The 21883-nt window shown below is 44.7% G+C and overlaps 1 protein-coding gene across 2 annotated transcripts; it reads left to right on the top strand.

The window, feature by feature from the left end:
• The first annotated feature begins 6037 nt into the window (after nucleotides 1-6037).
• IL1R2 (interleukin 1 receptor type 2) lies at nucleotides 6038-21573 on the top strand. Of its 2 annotated transcripts, none has more exons than XM_055702884.1 (9): nucleotides 6038-6209; nucleotides 7876-7970; nucleotides 8067-8151; nucleotides 10626-10800; nucleotides 12245-12419; nucleotides 13613-13678; nucleotides 14948-15083; nucleotides 17468-17613; nucleotides 18903-21573. In XM_055702884.1, exons 1-9 carry the CDS (start codon nucleotides 6184-6186, stop codon nucleotides 19142-19144), a joined length of 1146 nt encoding a protein of 381 aa, XP_055558859.1. In that variant the 5' UTR covers nucleotides 6038-6183; the 3' UTR covers nucleotides 19145-21573. The 2 variants fall into 2 exon arrangements, with proteins under 2 accessions (XP_055558859.1, XP_014140116.1); XM_014284641.3 differs by having other exon boundaries at nucleotides 6039-6209; nucleotides 8067-8325.
• Nucleotides 21574-21883: the final 310 nt, after the last annotated feature.

The raw sequence follows: 21883 nt of genomic DNA, 5'->3' as shown, positions 1-21883 counted from the left end.
CTGCAAGCAAATGTGGTCTTGCAGCAGCACTTAGGTTGCTCTTGCATTTCTTCTTTAGGAAGACAATGGTGATGTTGGGACTATTTTGCTTCTAAACTGAATTGATTTCTCCTAATTCCTGTTTTCAGATTTACACACGCACCTACACACCACTGAGAAGCAGTATCTGTTGCATCTATTTATTTGTTATTTGTTTATTTGTAATCCCCTCTTCCATTATATCACTGATCCAGAACAAGGCTATTTTATTTTTTCTCAAGTAACTCTTAATACCAGTCAGAATTGCTGACCATCGTGACATTAAACACAGGGCAAGTACCAGGGAAGGATGCCAAGTACAAATGAAACGTTGGTGTCTTTATTTCTATACCATATGCCCTTCCGTATGTTTTGCACAGTGCCCTCCACACCAGCCCCCCACAAACCCTGTGGTGATAATGAATTACATATTGAGGTAGTGGAGTAGGAAAGAAATACCTTGGGTAACTATATCCACTAAGCGTATCTCAAACTCCTGCTTCTTAAAACAAGTGTGTGAAATGTGTCAGAAGAATATTAAAACTCAGATAAATTAGAAGATTTACTGCCTGCATTAAACAAATGACTTAATCTCCCGGGTGAGACAAAGATTTCAGTCAGGAACATGTAATAAAAGATGAATGGTTAATATTACCTCCCAGTACACCTGCAGTAATGTATGATCCATACCAGCTCAAATTTTTCCCTAGTCATAGGACACATATTTTTCGCTCTTTTTCATAGTTATGAATTTACTTTTTATCAATTAAATTTAAGTTCAGCTAACAAGAAGGTAACTATGAACAAAAATCTTGTCATCTGTTTTTCTCTTTGCTTCTGGAACTCCCTGTTTGCTGGGTTGGCTGCTTAAACCAAGCACCGTAACTGATTCAGAAATCTCACGTTGTCACTGTTGTGGCTCAGGTAACTCCATATGACTTCAGGCTCCGCAACTGGACACAGTTCCTCCCCTGTCTCCTGTTACCGTGGGCTTTTTCTAACCACTGTTGTTTTTAATTCACTCTACGCTTTTCACGTGCAAGAATACAGAGCACTTTATGTTGCTTCATATATAAAAAGACTGATCATGATTGTAAACGAGCACTGTGATTTTGGAAGCGGAGGGGGAAAAAAAAGCTACTCTGCAGTCTCAGATTTGCTTTTTTCTCTAACCCTAGTGCCCCTATGGACTCACTGCCTGCGGTCTGAGAAGACGGCATAGCTGTGGGGAACGTCTGCTGGCTATTTCCCTTGGCATTGTTAGTCCTCAGCCAGCCCCATGTGTCAGCCCTGACACCGTGAGTGACCATCAGTGCCGCAGCTTTACCTAAAGCCCTACACTGAGGCGTGGGAGATGAGGTCTGCTGTAGGCTTACTCCATCTGAGCAGTGGGGGTGGCTGGTAGCTTGGGGAAATGCTCAGGCTGAGCTGCAAGTTGTGATCCACCTGCCCTGTCAGTCATCGTCTGCAGATTTGCAAAGAAGTACGTACACCCCTGGGCTTGCACTTCAGCAGTGGTCCTACTGCTTGCACTTGCAGCGTGTAGTTATCAGCTTCTGAGGCTTTGCACTGGTGATGCCGCTGTTTGACATGCCATGAACAAAATTCAGCACATTTATACATAATTTTATCCATGGTAGAGGGAAGGGCAGTAAGAGAAATTTTTTTCACTTTTATCGTAATTTTAGAGGCATTGGGATGTGGTGATGGTGAGACTGTCACTAGCATTCGGGTTACCCTCTCCAGTTCAGTGTATAGGGACAGAGTCAGCACTTTACAACTTCCAACAAACTCAGCTTTGCAGCAATCCTCTTTCACTGCTTGTCCACATTGCATCATATGTCATGTAGACTGTGCCCAGGGATGGTTTTCTACCTTAAAAAGCCAGAAAATCCCACTTTTTTAGAAATTGTTTCTTTATTTCATGGGTCTATGGCTGTGTGTCTGTGCACAGACAATCTAGCCTGCTGCTGGCAGTCTGCACGCAGCGCTAGCGGGCACGGCAAACACCTTCCAGGGTCCCAGACACGTATTGCAAATGTGGGTGTGATGTTTACATCACGGGTGACTGACGCAGGGAGAGTCCTCCTTGATCACCCCAAGCTCCATTTGTAGTGAGGGTTTGTTGCTTGAAGTCACTTCTGGCCTCATTACTGCTGTCTCTGGGCCTTTCTAGCCATTACTTTGTCCCTTGCAGCCTGTTGATTTACACAATGAAAGTCTCCTCCTCCCTGCCCCTTCCAGCTCCTGGCAGGGCAATTATTCTTCGCAGCCTGCCTGGTTTCTTTTGCAGTGAAAGGGTCTGTGAAAGTCCCAGGAGCCCAGAGCGAGGAGGCAGTCTGTAGCCAAGCTGCTGCTGATCTGGCCAAACAAGCACTCCCTCATGACAACGTGTATGTCTCTTGGCCCACCTCCTTCTCCTGTTTCTCCCGTCAGTTGTATACAGCTGGTGTATGACAGCGCTTATTTCTCTGGATACACATGTAAATCCCTGTATTCTTGGCATCTGTTGTACACTGAGCTAGTTCCTTTCTTTAGTGTTCTCTTTCTGTCCCATCTGTTTGGTGATTATCAGAGCTGGATAGTTCTTTTCTTCCCTCTCCATTTCTGTGCTCCCTAAGAGCCCACCTGGGAATTGTGTACAAGGACATTATAAATTACTAAAACCAGGTTTGCCTATATCAATAAGCCCGAAAACATGCGTTGGTGCAATAGTTGTGGTTTACTCTGCATCCGCTTGCCAGTCAGCTTTCAACATTCAATATTTCTTAATGCCTCGCCACTTCACTCTTATGTGAACCAGAGAAATTTTCAATATTTTCAATATTTCAATATTTTCAATAGCGTGAAGCTGGCTCAGCTAAACTGAATTACAGAATAAACAGCAAAGTCCATGTGAGTGCAGCTCCTGGATGCCAAACATCACAGAGGCACTTGGATGAGTTTCTCTAGAACTGACAGTAGAACCGGGGAGTTGCTAGAAAAATCTGACATCTTAACTGTCCCTTACAGAAATGGTTTTATCCTTGCTCTATGATGCCTGAATTTCCATTTCCCCTTGGAACAGGGATAATGAACAGACACACCTTGCTTGTGGAGACCTTTTGAAAGCCTCTGTTGCAAGGAACTGCCAGAATTTTAAATATTACTTGAGATTTTGTTTATTTTATTGGATGTCCTAGGACAGCAAAATCCACCCAAATGTGGCAAGGCAGCTGCATGTAGCCCTGGTGTGGGAAACAGCCATCTAGTGAGATGAGCAACGAGTGAGACATATGGGGAATAGCCTGGTCTTCAGGTTAGGAATTTCACAGCTATGCTCCAGCATCTTGAGCTGTATAAATGAATCATCAGCACAGTGAAACCACAGAATGACACCAGCTTCCCTAAAAGAGTCTTTCTATATATATAGCTGCTAGACTTGCATATTTCTGTTTATAAATACTCAGTAATAACTGACCACAAAGTGACATGGCCTCCTCAGCAGACAGCTCCTAAAAGAATACTTGTTCAATTGCATTTTTATCCCCGAGTCATTTTAAACCAGACTTCTGCAGCTCCAGATATACTGTTTTAACTTAAAGTCCCGTGATCTGGACATTTTCTGGGTAAAAAGACAGGCAGGACAGAGCTCTTCTGAAGGAAGTTGGTTAGAATTGTTAATCCTGAGGACATTAAGCTATCTGGAAAATGCACTGTTACTCTGTAGATATTTGGGTTTACTTTTCTGAGACAGGTCAGCATATGCTATTGTACTATAAACTCATTTGGAACCCTTCAGCTGGCTTCAGCTGTATTTTCCAAGTGGTTGTGTTTTCAAAGAAGAGTCTGGAGATGTGGTAGCGTGAGGAAAATTGGTCACTGCTGGTGTGTACAGATGGCATTGCCTCACAGAGGGGAGGTCAGGCAGAGCCCAGTGCTTACACGTAGTGATGGGCAATGACAAGCTGACCTGTTAGCATCGATGCAGTTGTGAGTGAGCCCAAAGACGTGCTGCACCTGGCCCAGACAAGCTAGTCATGGCTGAGGTGGGAGCAGGAGACGTGAAGTGAGGGGAAGGAAAGGGCTGGAGCGTGGTGGGAATAGGTCACAAGGGGAGAGCTGAAGTGGCTGCAGTGGAGGGGGGAGTGTGTGTGCGTGTGTGTATGTGTCAGGGCATGGGGCACAAATCTCCAAAAAAGCAAGTGATGCTAGTTCTGCTGTTTGTTGAACAGCTTGCTGTTAGATGGCTTTACTCAGTGGATGCAATGAATGTGTTTGCAGCAGTTGGAAGATACAATCTTTCCAAAGACATCAAACTTCATTTCCTGCAGTTTTGCTCTTTTTGAGTCTGATAAATGTCTGGGTTATTTGCTGGGAACCTGCCTGGCTCTTGTGACCAGAGTTACCCACCTCTATTTTGTAGTTACTCATATAGTAATAGCCTGAACTTAGACTTAATATAACATAGGTCACCCAATCCAAAAGCCTTTCTGTCTGGTTGCCCTACAGTGAAGGGGAAAAGGAAAAGCTGAAATAAATTCATAATTCATGAAGTCAGATTCCCAAAATGAAGTGCAGGGATTCCAGAAAGGAAGACCAGTGGTTTCATAGTCCAAATGCGGGGGTTTATCATCAATGGAAATTAATTCTTTCTTTTCACTGAGTTGATGGAGCACTACAGGGCGGTAACTAATGTTAGTTGCATTATCAGCCTTTAAGTTTTATGGCTAACAGGACTGCTTAAGGAAAACTGGGCAGCTATGCATAGGGCTGGCAGCTGTAGAGATCCTTGCAATGACTGCATTGATCAGGGTATAGAAACTGTAAGGACCATTACAGATTGAAATTTGGGCCTTTGTGACTTTTTTTGTTGTTGTTATTTACTGAAGTTGCTGTAATATGGTGGATAGTGCCTGCAAAAAGAATATGTGGAACCCAAGCATATGACACTTCCCCCAGGGTTGCAGTATATTAATATATGTCATCATCTATATGTTTCTTCTCTCCATAGGAGATGGCAGCATGGTTTTGAAACCTGATAATTTTTCATCTCTTAAACAGTATTCTGAGGTCTCCAGTATAACTGAGGCTGATGTTAGTTAAAGAGAGAGTTAACAAATTATGTTTGGGTTAAATAAAAAACGGTTCTTACACGCTTACTGTGATAATTAACTGTGCTGATTTTACTACCCAGTCACTATTTGGTTAGTGAAAGCACCACAAAACTGAGGCTACGACCCCAGTGCTCCAGACCAGGGCTGCTCATCTGAGGTTTACGACCCCCAGGGAGGGGAAAGCATCTTCCTGGGATCCGCCAGCAGCGCCCTGTGTGTGGACCCCAGGGCCAGCCGCTCAGCCCGACACCACCACGCTTTGCCTTCGCGGGCTGGCGATGAGGCAGTGCATGACAGCTGCTCCCTGAGGGGTCAAGAGGCTGTGAGAAATGCAGGGTTGCCTGCAGGAGGCATCGCATGTCAGGACAAGGCACAGGAAAAACTGGCTTGTGGTCCAGTGCTAGACTGAAGTCCCCCACCAGACTGCACTTTTCTAACCAGGTGGATACCCACATTGCCACAATTCATAACCCATTTCTTACCCCTTCTGCTCATGAGCCTGGGTGCCCTAATCTGCTTATATCTGTTAATTCTTTGTATTCAATTGCAAAAAGGACCTTAATGTAAGGTGATGCTAAGATGAATGTTATGGAAGGGAAGGGGAATCAACCCATTTGTGATTCACAAGCTGTCTGGGAAATCACGAAAGATTTATGTTGTCCATGAAGAACTTGCTAAACCACATTATGTGAAGATTGCAATTTTTTAGCTGCTGACTATGCTGCAGAATACCTTTTGTTACTCATGAGAACTTTTTATTTGAGGTAGAGCATGAAATAGTCATGTGAAGACATGAGTGTAAGCAAACTACCATTCGTCAGAAAAAGGGAAATTTTAGCAGTCATTTCCCCTTTTTTGGGAAATCCAAATACATATTCTCTCTCTTTCTGTGTCTGTTTCTCTCATCCTCACTCTACGGAAGGAAAGAAAGGTGGCTCTAAAATGTCATTTGGTTCTGACACAAATCTTATTGGGCAATGAGAGACAAATTTCCGCTTTGTGTTGAGCCAAACCCTATATAAGGTCATCACGAGCAATTTTCAGTCTTGTATCTTTCCATGAGAAGCTAATGGCTGAAAGACCACAGAAGCACAGGTAAGCAAAGCTGATGGAAATCTGGGAATGAAAACCTCCCTTAAACCCTCAGATTGTGTAGGGCTTATGGAGATTGCTAGATACTAAACCAAAAGGACTGGAAAGCTCTGAGCAAGTATTTTCATCAGGGAAAGGATCCAAAGAGAGAGAAACTCCCCTGTTACAGGGTATTACAAGTGAACTGTGGGGCTCGTAAATGCCACAGACGAAGCCACTAGCATTTAGTCCAGGTGCAGCCCAGAGGGGCTGCAGCTCCATGCCAATGCCCTGAGAACCCTTGCAGATCTAGTGGTAGGGGAGACGACCTGTGGTTGCGAAGCAGTATTATTGGACAAGAGGCTGGCTTTGTGGTGGTGTAGAGATGACAGTAATAGTTTATTATAGTCAAACTATCAGATGTCAGATAAACATAGCTACTAGAACAGGGGGAAATTGGGATTAAAACCATATTATAAATATGAGCATGACAGGATACAAAGATGCCTGAAGGTGAGTGCCCGTGAATATGACTGTTATATTGGTAGGCATATGTTTTTGCTTTTGGATACAATTTGAAGTAGTTGTTTGGTCATTTAATATTCATCCTATGGGACAATCAGAATGTTAGGCTAACGTTAAATGCATGCAGTTTACGTTTCTGCATATAAAATGGAAATGGCTTGTATCATGTGTGTATGTGTACTGTATTGCACATAAATACCTTACACAGAGCATAAACTCGTGCCTATATATAGCACATTTTATATATTTTTGCCTGTGGTACACTGAGATAACACATAATCAGTCAACTGAGTAGCAGCAGCTGAAACCTCATGGCAGACCAGGAAGCATTCAGTGATGTACACAGAAGCTGCCTTGCCCGTGCCAGGCCAGTACAGGTGTCAATTAACGAGTGACTGGCAACGGATAGTTTTGGTTTCCCTTAGTGTCATGGTATCTGCTTTTTAGGACCAGTTGTTCAAGGTTTTCCTCATCTTTTTTTAGCGCAGTAATAGTAATGGTAATAGTGTCCACACTGAAAACTCACTTGCACACCAACAGCAAGATGGGTGCGCATGCCATGGGAGTCAAAGCTTTTTTTCCCCCAAGAGGAACGTTTGTTGGAGACTTTGAAACCTTGGCTCTGGTTATAGCAGGAATTTTGCCTGCAGCCTACACTATCTGGCCTGCTTTGGTAGCCACAGTGGGGAAGATAAAGTGACATAGGATTTAACGAGTGCCCTATAACCTGAAGTGACTGCTTAGGAGAGCTGAAATCTGTTCTGCTGCATCTTTGCTCCTGTGTTCACCCGAGCTACTACACTGCAATAACCCCAAGCAGCTGACCCTCATTCACATCTTAGTGCAAAATAAGCAGAGCTAGATTTTTCCACCCATAGCTGTGGGGACAGCAGCATCTTGTGGTATGTTGTTTGCATCTCCTGCAGTGAAAGACAGAAGTGATGTGTTTGTGCCAAGCCAGATGCTCTTGTTTCACAAGTCAGCCCCCATAAACTCGGGATGAATAAGCCTTTCTCATCACTAAGGGTGAACCAAAGCTCACTAGGTCCCAAGTGAGGAAAAGAGCAGTTAACTATTAACGTTGAGTATTTTCATTGTATCTTCTGCCTTATAATAAACTTCCCTGCAGATTTCAAAATGCTTTCCCTTGATCTTCTCCTTCCAGTTTCCTCTGGGAAAAAATGTGTGGGCTCTTCTTTGTCCTGGTGACGTGCACAGTGGGTGCCTCTGCTTTCAGACTCCAGCAAGTCAAAAGCACAGGTAAGGGCATGCTTTTTTAATCCTTTCTGTCTCCCTCTCCCTTCTTTTTAATGTGCCTGGCTGACAGTAATGTAAAAATATCTCTGATTTATATAGAAAACTGCCCAGACCACACCGTGTTTTTCAAACACTACTATGAACTGCATGGAGAACCTGTGGTTCTGAAATGCCCTTCCCCCAGGTACAAACATTCGGATTTTTCTGCCTTGACCCCTAATATCACATGGTATAAAAATGGTTCAAAAACCATGATATCAGGAAGAGATGAAGATCCAAGAATCTGGGCAGAAGGAGATACACTTTGGTTTTTACCAGCAATGCTAGAAGACTCAGGAGTATATATCTGCACCAGAAGGTGGGTATTTAAAAAGAAAACCCAGTGCACTAACAAGGTGGCTATGCCTAAAACACATTAGCTTAATTCTAAACTGCAGTTATGTTCAGAGCATGTCTGGATAAATCATTTCCTTGTTGACTTTATTATAGAAAAAAATGTGGAAAGTCAGAACTCTTAAGCGCATTGTGTGTCTCCTGTGGAGATATATATGCTGAAATCTGGATAAATCGTGACACAGTGTTGCCGCTCTGGCTACGATCTCACAAGGACATGTTGTACAGAGCATTTGTTCTGGCTTATTTTTGAGCCAGTCAGGGCTATGGCAAGTGGGGACAAGTGGCAGGCAGGGAATTCTGCAGAACACAACCCTTGTGCTACAGCTCCAGAGAAGCAAAGAGCCTTGTTTGCACTTCAGCTTGCCTTACAAAGCATGTACCAAGGCACCATGCCTCTGCAGTGGATTCCTTCTTCCCTCTTCCTTCTTCCTGGTCTTCACTCCTCTTCTGTTTCACATTTTAAACCAGAATTTGATTGCCTTGTTATTGCTGGAAGATCTTTCATGAGACCCAAAGTGTCTTTACTGGACTGGTACCAGGCTTGTGATACTGCAGTGGGCTGAGGCTTGAGCCATGGCTTTTTTCAGCCCTACTGGTCTTTTTTTTTCCTGAGGATTTACAATCTGACAGCCGCTTGTATACTTTCAAAAGAGGTACCAGGGTCTGGATTGGTGGGGGACAGATGAAGACAAAACCCCCTGTCACCATTAGAGCCAGAACTCCAGAGGGTCTCCCAGGTCCTTGTCCCCTGCCAGCTCCTTCATCCAGTCATCCTCCTCACACACTCCTGGCAAGTGGAAAACTTATCTCTACATCCCTGGAGCTGCCTGTGTAGTGTGCAGCTTCCTTGCTGGCAAGGCACACCTCATGAGTGACATGTGTCAGCAGTGGAATGGACAGGCAGGACTCAGGTTAATAAATCATGTTCGGCATCTTGGGTTGGCCTTTCTTCGTGTCTCAGCAGTGATTGCAGTAGTGAAGCAGAAGAGAAGACTTTGATAGTGAGGCCAGAATAACAAAAGGTTGCAAATATTGTCCTAGATCACCCAGTAGTTGTCTGAGACCTTCAAGGGTGTTTTTTAATCCCCTTTTTATAGAATCATAGAACCATTGAGGTTGGAAAAGTCCTTTAATATCATCAAGTCAAAACGTTAACCCAGGACTGCCAAGCCCACCGCTAAACCATGTCCCTAAGCACCGCATCTCTGCATTTTCTTAAACAATTCCAGGGATGTTTGGACTGTTCTGCCTCGATTAATCAGCCTATAACAATAGCAAAGCTACTGACAGCTATAGCAAAATGCTGTGAAATCTGTTTGAAAAAGATATGCAAAAGCCAAGTACATAGTTTCATCGCTAATAAATATTATCGCAGGATTAATAAAGTAGAAAAAAATTGTATTTGCTTTGCAAATCATCTCACAGAGAAGCCACCAGATTTTTTTCAACACTGTAAAATGAGGGTGGAAGCAAATTATCACAGATCGCCATTTCTGCTGAGCAAATATTTTGGATTTAGGCATCTGACCTGCAGGTGACCTTGGCAGCAGCAGGACTCTGCTTCAGGAGGTGGCAGCCCAGACCCCCTGGCTTCCCTGGCCTCCCCAGGGGTCAGGCACTGCCCTGGGTGGAGGCACCGCTGAGGCAGGCTTTTGGAGGTTGTGAAGGGCATAGTTTAAGAACCTGTCTCCCCCACTCCAGTCATCCTTGGGACTGGAAGAGATTGTCACCTGGGGTTAGAAAAAGTTAAGTATTGCAAAACTTTCTAAGCAGGAATGCCTTCTTTTCTGTGCAAAATTATATGCACTTGCAGAAATGCCTACCGGTTGTGCAATAGTAACTGTAGATGTATTGCAATACATGCTTTAAGCTTTTTATTTCGTCCTTAGGTCCCAATCATTAGGGTTTTCCGAGTCAAGACCTCTTTCAAGGAAATGGAGGAGAGTTCATGACACACCTGTTCAGGTGAACATGTTCCCTCTCCCTGCAAAACAAAAATCATGCCGTAGCCCAAGGGTGCATGACAAACTTGGTGTACAAAAAAGACAAGGCCGAAGATCCAAGGCAGACATGTCAGCAGCGTGTTTAGATTGTGCCAAAACCTCAGTACCAGTGATTTTCCAGTATCCCTCCTGGTATGATCTCAGTCTTGGCCTCTTAGAAACTGCTAAGGAGGGAAAAGGAGCCAAGAGGAAACCGAAGGTATCACTGGAGTTCCCCTCGTTGCTGGTGGGTGCTCACCTCTCCCCACTCTGTCTGCAGGAACTCCTCCTACTGCAACGAGGTCTCCATCCACCTCACGGTCTTGGAGAAAACAGCTGCTCAGGAGATTGCCTATCTCCAGGTCCTCTTCACTTTCACCTCTGGAAAGATCGTTTGCCCAGACCTGTGGGATTTTACACCAAATAGGACAAGCCTGGAGCTCAAGTGGTACAAGGTAGAACTTTCATCTCCACTTTGTGCAAAACCTAATCCCAATCTGTTTGTAAAGGCACATACATCTCCACTTTCTGTCCCTCCTGAACATCACGTTGTTAAAGACACGAGCACAGCATAATGTACTGGGAATTTTGGGACATGTATATATTTTAAGAAAGGTTCTCTGGGGTGGACTCAGCACAGGGTGAGGTGCTCCACATGTTCTATGCTCTCACAGGCAGCGTAACTATATTTAAGGCTAGGTTACCTACCTTGGCTCCAGGGACTGCCACTTCAGATTAGGCCCTTGTCTTTGGTGCTGTGCTTCTTTCTATTGCCCCTCTAGTGACCCCCATAAAGTAGGATTTCCCAGTGATGCTCCCCCCATGTGAGCTGTTCAGGTGGGGTAGCTTTCATTAATTAACTGGATTACATCATTTTGCAACCCTGGGTTCATCACACAATGCTTATGGTGTTCTCTCGCCTAACTTGCCAGTCCATGGCATTTCAAGCAGGCAAGCCTGGCTTTGCCTGTAAGGTCAAACGCCCTTCACTCGGTCATCCTCAGCTGTACAATCTCACACTGGACAGCAGGGTGTTCTACTAAAACATTCTCATAATACCTCGGCTTAGCTTTTATTTACACTCCTGCTACGATCACATGGTCTGCCTTGTGCAGCTATCGTTCTGACCACAGGATGCAATACTTAGGTTGGCTTCATACAGCAGTGCCTGTGTTGTGGTTGGTACCGTACCAGTGAAGTGTCTCTGCTCAGGATTCCCTTTGGAAGCAGGATATAACCCCCTTATCTAAGGCCATCCTCCTTAATATGGTTCTTGTTACAACTGTAAGAGAGAGCTAGCCTGCCTTCACGGGGGAGGAACATCATTGTGCCTAGCAAGGCTCCAGCCTGTGTGGGAACAGAGCCTGAGGGATACAGAGCAGGAATTTATCACAGTTTATGAGATCATGTAGGGTAAGTAAGAGTTTTGTGAAAACCTGCATGATTACTAGTATTTGTCTTTGACGAATGCCTTAGAATAGTAGTGTTATAGAGTCACGTATGGAAAGTAATAGCATTGTGGAAAACTTCATGGTTACTAAAATAGTTTTGTCATAGAAGAATGTCTTAGATAATTAGTCTTAGGAGGACTCTGGAAAGCCTATTGTATCTTTTCCATCTTGAAATGCGCACTTCATTGAAAAGCTATACACAGATGTTGTAGAAAGATTAAAATACCTATTTTCCACACTTTACATAGTGCCGCAGAGCATTTTAGAGATGGACACACATTTGGAGAACTTCTTGCTTTTTGGTGGGGAAGCAGAACTGCTCAGATTTTCCAGCCATAAGTGAACTTTTAATAAAGGAGAGACAAGGATAAGTGATTTTGTCTGGAAGCTGCACAGGCTGTAACCGCATCTGTCCGAGCCATAACCCCAGCTGCTGTCCTTTCCCCAGGACGCACTGCCTTTGGAGGGCAGTGATGACAAGTACGTAATTCTGAAAGGTTCGAGTTCTCTGATCATGACTTCTGTGCTGCCAGCGGACTCTGGGTATTACACCTGCAAGATGTCGTTCCCGTTTGAAGGTGCAACGTATGAAATCACCAGAACGATTCACCTGGAGACTGTTGGTAAATACCGGCCCCTTAAAACATCGCAGCACTTCAGAAAATCTCTTGTCAGTGAAACTCGGGAGAGGAGCTCACGCTCGGCCTCTCGGCGCTGCCAGGGGGAGGGGGACGCCCCGGGTGCTGGCTTTGGCACTGGTGGGCTGCCCAGAGCTCCCTGGCAGGGCTGGGGGGAGCCCCCCTCGGCCGGCCGGCGGCAGGTTTGCGGGAGCACGGCTCGGTGCTGCAGGGGCCTGCGGTGGCTAAACCCCGTAATTTAGGTCTCGGGTGGCGGTGCGGGGTGTCGCCGCGAATGCCCTCAGAGGGCTTAGGAAACGGCACCCTGCAGGCCCGCCCCGGAGGGGAAAGCGGCTGGGTTGCAAACGGGTGACGCCGAGCCGCCAGCAGGGGGCGGCCGTGACCGTCCGCCTCCGCCGCCCCGCTCCTGGCCCCGCCCCGCCCGCGGGCTCACCCGCCGCGCCGCGCCGCTCCGCACCATCCCGCTCCGCACCATCCCTCTCCGCCCCGCCCGGCCCCGCTCAGCTCCGCACCATCCCGCTCCGCCCCGCCCGGCCCCGCTCAGCTCCGCACCATCCCGCTCCGCACCGCTCCGCACCATCCCGCTCCGCACCATCCCTCTCCGCCCCGCCCGGCCCCGCTCAGCTCCGCACCATCCCGCTCCGCACCGCCCTGCTCCGCACCGCACCGCACGGCGGGTTCGGCGGGCCGGCCCTCGGAGGCGGCAGGGCTGAGGCGCCCGGTCCCGGTGCCCGCCGGTGGAAGCGCCTGGCGGTGCCGGAGCGCCGAGCGCGCCGTTCCCGGCCGCACACACCGCGCCCCGCGCAGCCCCCGCCGCTCCTCGGTTTGCCAGTACGCGGTGGGCGTGCGAGGGTCTCGGCGCTCGCTGCTGGTGAATAGGACCCTGCCGAGTGCCTGACATTAACTGCTGCTTCCGAAAGACAGTCAGTCACCTGCCGCAAATGCCTCACGGTGCAGCTTTCAGGACCAAGACGTGAGCTCGAGCCTGTCTATACCCCCCAAACACAGTTCTCTGGGCTTGAAATTGGAATGTCTCTTTTTGCCAGCGGGCTTAATTATAAATGCTTTCCTGGGAGGTGAAAGATGTTGAGCAAAGCAGCACGTTTCTATAGTTCTGGGGCAATACCCACATTTTCTCTTGTGCTAGCCCTGACTCTATGTTGTCTTTCTCTCTCTAGAACAAGAAAAAATAATTACCCCAATAATTGTGTATCCAACACAAAAGACAACATCAGCTGCTCTCGGTAAGGCCCAACATTATTTTTGGAAACATCTAAGCAGAGAAAAAGTAGAGCAGGTCCTCTTACGGTGTGTTTTGTCATCATAAATTGTAGTAGCTCTTTTGATGTTGATACCGATCCTGAGGGTCGGTACCGGAGTAGGTTTTGCCTCTTATTGTCTACAAATAGATGCTATCTTCCATGTAGGAGAAGCTGCAAAACTGCTGTAGGTTTTAGCTACTGAGAAAGCAATAAAAGCATGTTTGCAACGTTAGATCAGCTGTCCAGGCTTCCCCCTTCACCAAGAACTTTCCTTTTTCAGTATTTCCTCAGACTGGTCTAGGTTATCTGGTGCCTTTGAAGGAGCCATCTAGCTCTTATGGGAGGAGGCATTTTTTCATTGTTTTTAAACTGTTTGAACTAGACAGTTGTTAGTTAGCAAGTGCCTTGATAGGATCTCAATTTTTCTTCGAAGATTATTTTATGACAACAAATTTCTGTTCCATTTCCTTTTCCTGGAAAACACCAGGTATATTTTACACTAAGCTTTTTTAACTTGGGTACGATACACACAGCTGTGTCCTATGTTGTCTTAGTTTTCCCTGCCACTTTTCTTTACAACAGCACAGGACTACCAAGTAAGTTTTTCAGTTGGTTTTTTTTTTGCCTCTCTAGCTCCATGGAGTGTTTTATATTGCTTTTATTCACCATCTGCAGAGATAGAATAGTAATAAAATTGTGTGCATTATTGAGCCCTATGTTTTCCATATGATATAAATACACACCTGTCTGAAGGCTCTTCATCCTTAGCTCTGAGTCACAATAATTACAACAAAATTTCTGAATTTTTACGTTATCACTTTATCTCTGGAGGTCCCACCTTGAGCTGAATGCCCCTGCCCACAGCATCTCTGAGTGAAGCTACACTGCTGGTTAATGCAATTTTTAGGCTTTGCAATCTTTAGGCTGCAGTACGTCAGGAGGAGCAAGGCCACAGGAGCACATCTTCACCTCCTGAGGAATGTGTCTAGTGCCAGAGTTGCTAACTGTTGCAATGGGACAATAATTTAGTTAGCGGCAGGGGAAGGACTGCCAGACTGAAGGGTCTTGCTGCCAAGAAGTAGGGGACAAAAAGCAATTTGGGGTTTAATTTAATTTAATTAAGTTTTGAATGTAGTGGTGCTTGACGTGTGTGTGAACTTGATCTCCCACTGGAGATGTGGGTTTTCACCAGAGAAAGAGTAGTTCTTCATATGTATCCAAAAGGGTTTTTAATTATTCTTTTACAAACAGGCTCCAAGATGACTCTTCCATGCAAAGTGTTTGTTGGGCTGAGCAGCCACGTCAATACCGATGTGGAATGGCTAGCAAATGACACCACCGTTGATGTGGTTTACAAGCGAAGCAGAGTTACAGAGGGAGAACGACAGTAAGTCTGGCTGAACGTATTTGCTTGTGCTTGTTTTAACCTGCAGTGTTACAGGGGCTCTCAGTGCAGCTGAATGCCACATAGTGAAATGGGATATGGACAGATCTGAAGCGAAGGTGAAAGCTGAGAAAAAAACAGGCAGGCAAGCAAAAAAACCCAAATCCAACCCAGACAGGGTGAAATCAATTCTTTATCTCTGGGTTTTATTCATGGTATACTGCAAATGGGCCAACTTCGAGGCTTAAACTTGAAGCAAATTTTCATGGGCAGCTGAGATGATGTAAGGGCTGACTGCAGTGCAAAGCAATGGGACTTGATCCTTCCCAGTGCTTCTCTTTTTTCTTGCCTTGTGCCAGCAAAACTGCAACATCCTCTCCCTGACATTTACGAAGTTCTCTGAACACACTAAGACAATGGAAAATAGCCAGGGTTTGGTTTGCTTCCCTCCCCAATATCATTGCTTTTCCCCTTAGGCTTGTTCTTTTCCACATTAGCGAGTTAAACTGACTCGCAGAAATGCCCAGTGAGTACTAGAGCTGGTGCCAGGGAAGCACTGGGGGGATGCTGGTGGGAGGGAGAAGCAGAATGTCCCACATCCTCTTGCCCTGATCCATTGTCTCTCCAATCTTGAGGAGCATTCACTCAGCTGCCTCATAGTTGCATGTGTCAAAATTTGTCCAGCTGCCTCATAGATATTTGCCTCAAGGCTTTTCCAGCTAGGAAAGGAGGGAAAAGATCTGCTTCTGTACCTGTGACGTGTCACATGAGCAGCACTAACTCGCTAAGTTCAGGCATGCTTTCATTTTGTGCTTTGCAAATGTGAGATAGACCTACCAACTGAAAGCTCTTCATTGAGGTCCAAGTTGGCATGTTTTATCTCTCATTCGATGAAGCTGAGTGTGTCCACAAAGATCATCGCCGTCACCTGGATCACGGTGGCTCTGCCTGTACTGGTGGACAGAGGAAGATTCCTGGGCTCTGGGATGCCGTTGCCTCTGCTATTACTGGTTAAATGGGTCACTCACCAGCTAGCACCTTCCCAAAGAGCTCCTGGCAATCAATTAGGATTTAGCATGGGTCAGGGACCATTCCAACAGAGTTTGGGGATATAGTATCCCTATTTTGAGGGAAGAGAGTGTTTACCAGTTACGGATGTGAGCTAGTTTTTGGCCATTTGTGGCCATCAGTGCCAGATAACAAGCTGGCCGTGTTTAGTTTATTGCACAGCTGCAGCCAGAGGTAACCAGGTAACTCAGCTGTATGCCCAAGCCCTTATCTGTTTTTGCATTACCCACACAACGACTGAGACTATTAATTTATAATGTTGTTTACATGGATGAGTGACAGTGTGTTAAACCTGTGCTCAGGAGCCTTAAAACGTACTGTGGCTATAGTCTCTGCAGGCTTTAGAATAGAGCAGCGCATGTACTTTCTTACTTGGACTTTAAAAATTATTTTTATTATTACTATCATTATCATTTTTACTGTTATATATTTTTATATAATTGCACAAGGACAGCAACTGTGCCAGCTAGAGCTCAGGTAAAGCCCATGGTGTGTGAGACACCCCAGTTCTGCCAGCAGCTCTCAGAATGGCAGCAAGGCAAAACAGGTCAAATGCCACTGGGAAAACAAATTCTCCACAGTAGTCTCTGGCAAAGCAGCCACTGCCGTCTTACTGCCTTCATGTGGTACAGTCCTGGGAGAAGTGCACAGGGAGCTCCACTGCCGCAGCACAGAGCAGGCTCATGATCACATCATGAAAGAGCAGCTCGACAATGGCTCCAGCAAATGCCTGAAAGGTATCAAGAGAATGTCTGACTGCAGCTAGACAACCACTTTCAAGCAGTTGGACTGATGAAACAATCAGGTTGAAATAAGCTGGAAACTGCCTAGACCGTTTCTTGTACTGAGCTCGTGGCTGTGGGTGCATGATAGACAGGGAGGGTGGTTCGGTTTGCTGAGTGAGCGTTCGCAGGGTTATGTTCTTCATATGTCCTTTTCTAGATGACAGTAAGAATTAATGTCAGAAATGAACAGGTGATCAGAGAGAAGGACTTAGGTGCTTCCACAATGCTGTATAGAGAGCTGAAAGATAGATAGAATGCTGCTCGCCCTTCTCCCCTCCCTCTTCCTTATTTTTGCAAGACAAATCCAGATCTCTCTTTCCTGGAAGATTCAAGACATGCAGGATGGGTACTGACTGCTGAGACTCAAATAGCTGGGCTGGAAGACACAGGCGTCCCCTAATGCTCAGGGGCTGGTTCAGAAATGAGCAAATATCCAAGGCATTTTCTTGCAATGTGCTGTTGGAACAAACACATCAAGTAGAGAAAAGCCAGCTTATAAAAGGATTTAACGTTAAAGTTTTCTTTTTCTTCCAGAGAAATTGTAGAAAATGGTGAAAATTTCATTGAAGTGCCACTGATTTTTGATCCTGTCAAAGAAGAGGATTTTTACACAGACTTTACATGTCTGGCCCAGAACACATACGGGTACCAAGTACTACCAACAAGGGTCAAGCAGGAAGGTAACTAGTGTGACTGTTTATTTGGGGTAGTTCTTATCATCATCCTAATGCTAAATTGTCATTCAAGCCTTTTATACTGTCAGAGCTAGTATCAGGATGAATTATTGCCTGGGGAAAACCTGGTTGCCTCTTTCACTGTAGAATTTGAAATAGCCTGTTCATAAAATATACTTTCTGTGGGCCATTCACTGTCATTTTCTGCAGGGATAAGGATCTGTGCTGGTATACTTGTTTGCTGGATAGGGCTCCAGTTTAGATACACTTTGCAAAATGATGGCTCCAGTGAGACTACTGGCAAACTCCCATTGGGTGCAGCAGGGCCAGATCTCCTCCAGTTCCTCCAAGTATGGGGAAAAAAAAAGGCAATAGTAGAATAAAGACCAGAGTGTTCCTTTGCCTCATGCACAGACTGCCACCAAAATAACAGTAAGTGTAAATTGTGATGGGTCTTGTTATTTTGGCTCCTAGCGTTGGGAAAAGAAGCCCTAAGCTCAGTGCAATTAAGGTTGCAGTGTGATAGACTGCTGGCCAAGAACCAGCTGTGAAAACAATTTGGAGCAATGCTAATTGTTTCTTTGCATGACGATGAATCACCAAAGCTTGCTCACACTGTCTTAGAAAGGCACGCAGACATTTACAGTCTTCATTGTGAGTTGTAACTCATGACTCACTACAGCATCCTATGATGAAGGATTTGTACTCACTTTGTTAGATGATGTGCTGCCCTTGTCTTCCATGAGCTACACAGGAATTATACAGAGGCTAGTAGTATATAGGCTAGAATAATCCAAAGTGGTCTGGACAGACGCTGGTCTTGGAAATTGGCTGCATTTTGGAAAAAAACTCAGAGTCTTGGCTTGATCATTAGTAATTTATAAGCTGCGCTGTATGAGGAAATTATTCACACAGCTGAAGGGTGGACTAGCTGTTATGTATTCCCTCTCCATGTGGTGCTTTTATTTCCTGCTTGGAGTGTTTCTGTATTCACCACATTAAGATAGAAAGCCCATAGCCACTCTGAGTAGGGGTTGGGAAGAGTCATGTGTACGCAGATTAAACTTTAAATTCTCACCCTCTATTGTTTTCCAGTTCTTCCTCCCATCTTCACAAACCTGTTTCCCAGAGCACTCAATCAATAGGCCTCTTCCTTTCACAGGGGATCAGCCCTGCTGGAAGGTTAATTTGCAGACACCCTTTTTATTATGATTTCTCCTCTTCCTCCTCAAACTTAGACAACTATGTTCCTGAGAATTTTTCCTGAAAAATATTTCATTTCTTTACTTTTCCAGCTGTTGGCTTGTCCTGGTACATCACGGTGATCCCCGTTGCATTGGCCTGCGTGATTGCGGCAGGGATATGCATACACAAGTGCTGGAAGTGGAAAGCCGATAAAGGATACACAATAGCAAAGTTTAAGACCTGCCTTATTCTCCAGCCACCAACGGAACAAAAAACCATCCTGGCTATCTTTCATGCGAGACACAGAGAGACATTGCAGACCAGATATGCTGCTTTCCCAGCAGATGGATAGATGTCAGCTATTTTTTCCTCTTCCCCAAGTCTTTTATGATCTAATGAAGTTACAAATAGAAGTTTGCATTTTGATGCTGCCTAGATGCAGGAAACCTGCTTCTAGTATTTTGCAGCTAGGGTGCAATCCATAGAATTTTGGAACACAGAATACTAGGCATGTGTCCTAAATAAGGGAAAGGTAGGGAAAGGGAGGTGCTCTCACCCTTTGTAATTCCAATAGTGCTGCAGATTAAAAAAAAAAAAAAAAGGAAAACCTTAAAATCTAAAAACAGAAGCTAAGAAAGCTTGCTGCAGAAGGACTATTCCACAACAGTGCAAAAATGCAGTTTCCTTATGCATCCACACTAATTTTATTTTACTTCAGTCTAAAAAGCGCTAGTTTTTACCCTTTTCCAGAACCAAATACAATTGTCATAGCAACTGTATACCTACGAACTTTTCCACAGAAAAAATCTAATTTTTTTCACCACTTGGATGTCTCTTTGCTTAAATGAACTGCCTCAGAATATCCCTCCCCAGTAGAGGGGGAATACATCAGCATAACAGATAATTGTACACTGGAGAATTCGGTTCTGTTTTAGCTACCGATATCCCATAGTAGAGGTTTATAGGCATCTGTAACATGTTGTTATCTTTGCCAAGAAAATAATTGGGAGGGATGTTTTAGTGTTTCAAGAGTCATTTGACTAACAGAAAGTTATTCCTGGAAGTGATTGGATAGATTGCTGGTAATAATATACAGTCTTCCCCTTCTGTGCCTCTTTCACGACTGGCCTGGTTCTCCTCTCTGATGTGAGTATAAAAGTTTGCAATAGATTACCATGAACCATGAGTCTGCACTGGTCTAAAGCTGGTGCAGCTTCAGGAACCTTGGGTCCTTTAAGTTGAAGTATGCAAATCAATTACTCATGATGCAAAATGCGGCCCATTAGGTTAATCTAACTGGATTCCAGTCTTGAAATAAATCAGAAGGGAGTAATAATTAACCAGTGACTGTTTTACTTTGAGGACCAGAATAAGCAGAATGTCTTAGTTACTTCCTCTTCCAAGAAATAACACTTACGATAGCGGAGAAATATTTCCATCCTATAAAATGTGTATTATCTTCATCCATATGGGGCAGGAAGGGATCCAGCCTTAAGGTCTAGATTACTACAGACCCTTAACTGACACCTCTCACATACACCAAAGATAAAGTTTTTTGTTCAGGTGAATCAGCCCAGAGGTTTTTTTGAACTGTAGGGAAAAAAAACAATCAGGAAAAAAGCTGGCTTCAAAGAGATAGATGCTAATGTAAGAACAGTAGAACTGCAGGCAGTCCCACAAGCTAGGGAAATGAACAACTCGCATCCATCTGGAAGAGGCCATAATCTAATTCCTTTCCACCACCACTTACAGCTGGTCCAGAGTTTGGCCCAATAGATATCTGGAAGGATTTTAAAAGACTAGAATGTGGCTTGAATTAAGAAACCTTTCAATCTGTCAGCAAGAATCTTCACATTTTATGAGATTTAAGCCAAAGTCTCCCTTTAAATATTCTAAATCTTTGCTGTGAAGATACAGGCACAGAGATTAGATTTCTGAGACAGTCTGAGTCAATGGCAACCAAAGACGACCACAAAGAAGAACACTTACTGTTTCCAAGAGCAGGATGTTAAAGATCATGATAAACAATACATATATATTATGGGCAGATGGGAAAAAGGTGGCTGCCAGTGTCAAAAACAGTCAATCCACTTGGATATTTGTCTTTTGAAGGAAGAAAAGTATAGATGAACTGACCATTGCTAGAAGGAACATGAAAAATGTTTAAGGTACATCAGGAATGCTTATTTTTATGAAGGAGTTGCTAGTCTGTTGCTAGAGAACAAATGAGGTTTGCCAGTAAGTGTAACCTTTCAAAACGTGATTTGTTCTTCCTACCCATCTGTATCCTCCAAAAGTAGTGTGATAACAAATCTGGCTGTAGGCATAGGGTTGGATTTCACTAAGCAGTGAAAAATAAGTAGAACTTTTCATATATGCAGTATCTGTGCCATAAGAAAGTTAAATACCTCAGCTCCTCCTCCAAACCAGAGAAGGAGAAAAAGATGCGAATGTGCGATAAAAATCAGGTATACAGAGAACTGATGCTACAAACTCAGTGGCATCTTGAATATGAGGGAAAGGTAAAGAAATATCTTTTATCTTTTATGAAGTGACATTTGCTTCTCTGACTACTGATAAAGTAATATTCTGAAGGCTTCATCATAGATAGACTTGTTCAAGTGAACTACATAGTGTAAATGTTTTACAGGTAGATTTGAACATGTGTCTGTTGAATGTAAATGATTTGTATGGTTATAAACAAGGGTAAGGCAGTTTATATTGTTTTTGAAAATGTTATGCAAAAAATGAAAAAAAAACCAAAACCCAAACCAAAACAAAGTGCTGGTGTGTGATTTGGGTGGGAAGGAGGATGTGAGATGGCTCTTTGGGGGTGCCAGCTCTTTCCAGGAGGGGTGTTTTTTTTCCAGTGCTCTGCTGCAGAGGGGCTCGTCCCCTGGGGGCACAGTGACCCCTGCTCTGAGGGGCTGTGGGATGAGCTCCATCCTTCAACTGCTTCTGCACTCAGACCGTGTCTCTGCCTTATCACACTGAAGGGGAACCAAATCTTGATGGGTCAGGCTCCCTTCCCGACTGCCACCACATTCATGGCTGTCCTTGCTCTTGCAGTCCCCTGAGGGTTTGGACTCGC

The sequence above is a fragment of the Falco cherrug genome, chromosome 2 (assembly GCF_023634085.1).
Source record: "Falco cherrug isolate bFalChe1 chromosome 2, bFalChe1.pri, whole genome shotgun sequence".
Lineage (NCBI taxonomy): Eukaryota > Metazoa > Chordata > Aves > Falconiformes > Falconidae > Falco > Falco cherrug.
Note: the sequence above shows the minus strand (reverse complement) of the source record. Positions and strands in the feature narration are given on the sequence as shown.

What these genes read in the sequence shown, in the direction of transcription:
- IL1R2 (XM_014284641.3), top strand. Translation starts at nt 6,184, where the DNA reads ATGGCTGAAAGACCACAGAAGCACAG. An exon ending in CCAGCAAGTCAAAAGCACAG is followed by an intron (nt 7,971 to 8,066) that starts GTAAGGGCATGC and finishes TGATTTATATAG; the next exon opens with AAAACTGCCCAGACCACACC. An exon ending in GACAACATCAGCTGCTCTCG is followed by an intron (nt 13,679 to 14,947) that starts GTAAGGCCCAAC and finishes TTTTACAAACAG; the next exon opens with GCTCCAAGATGACTCTTCCA.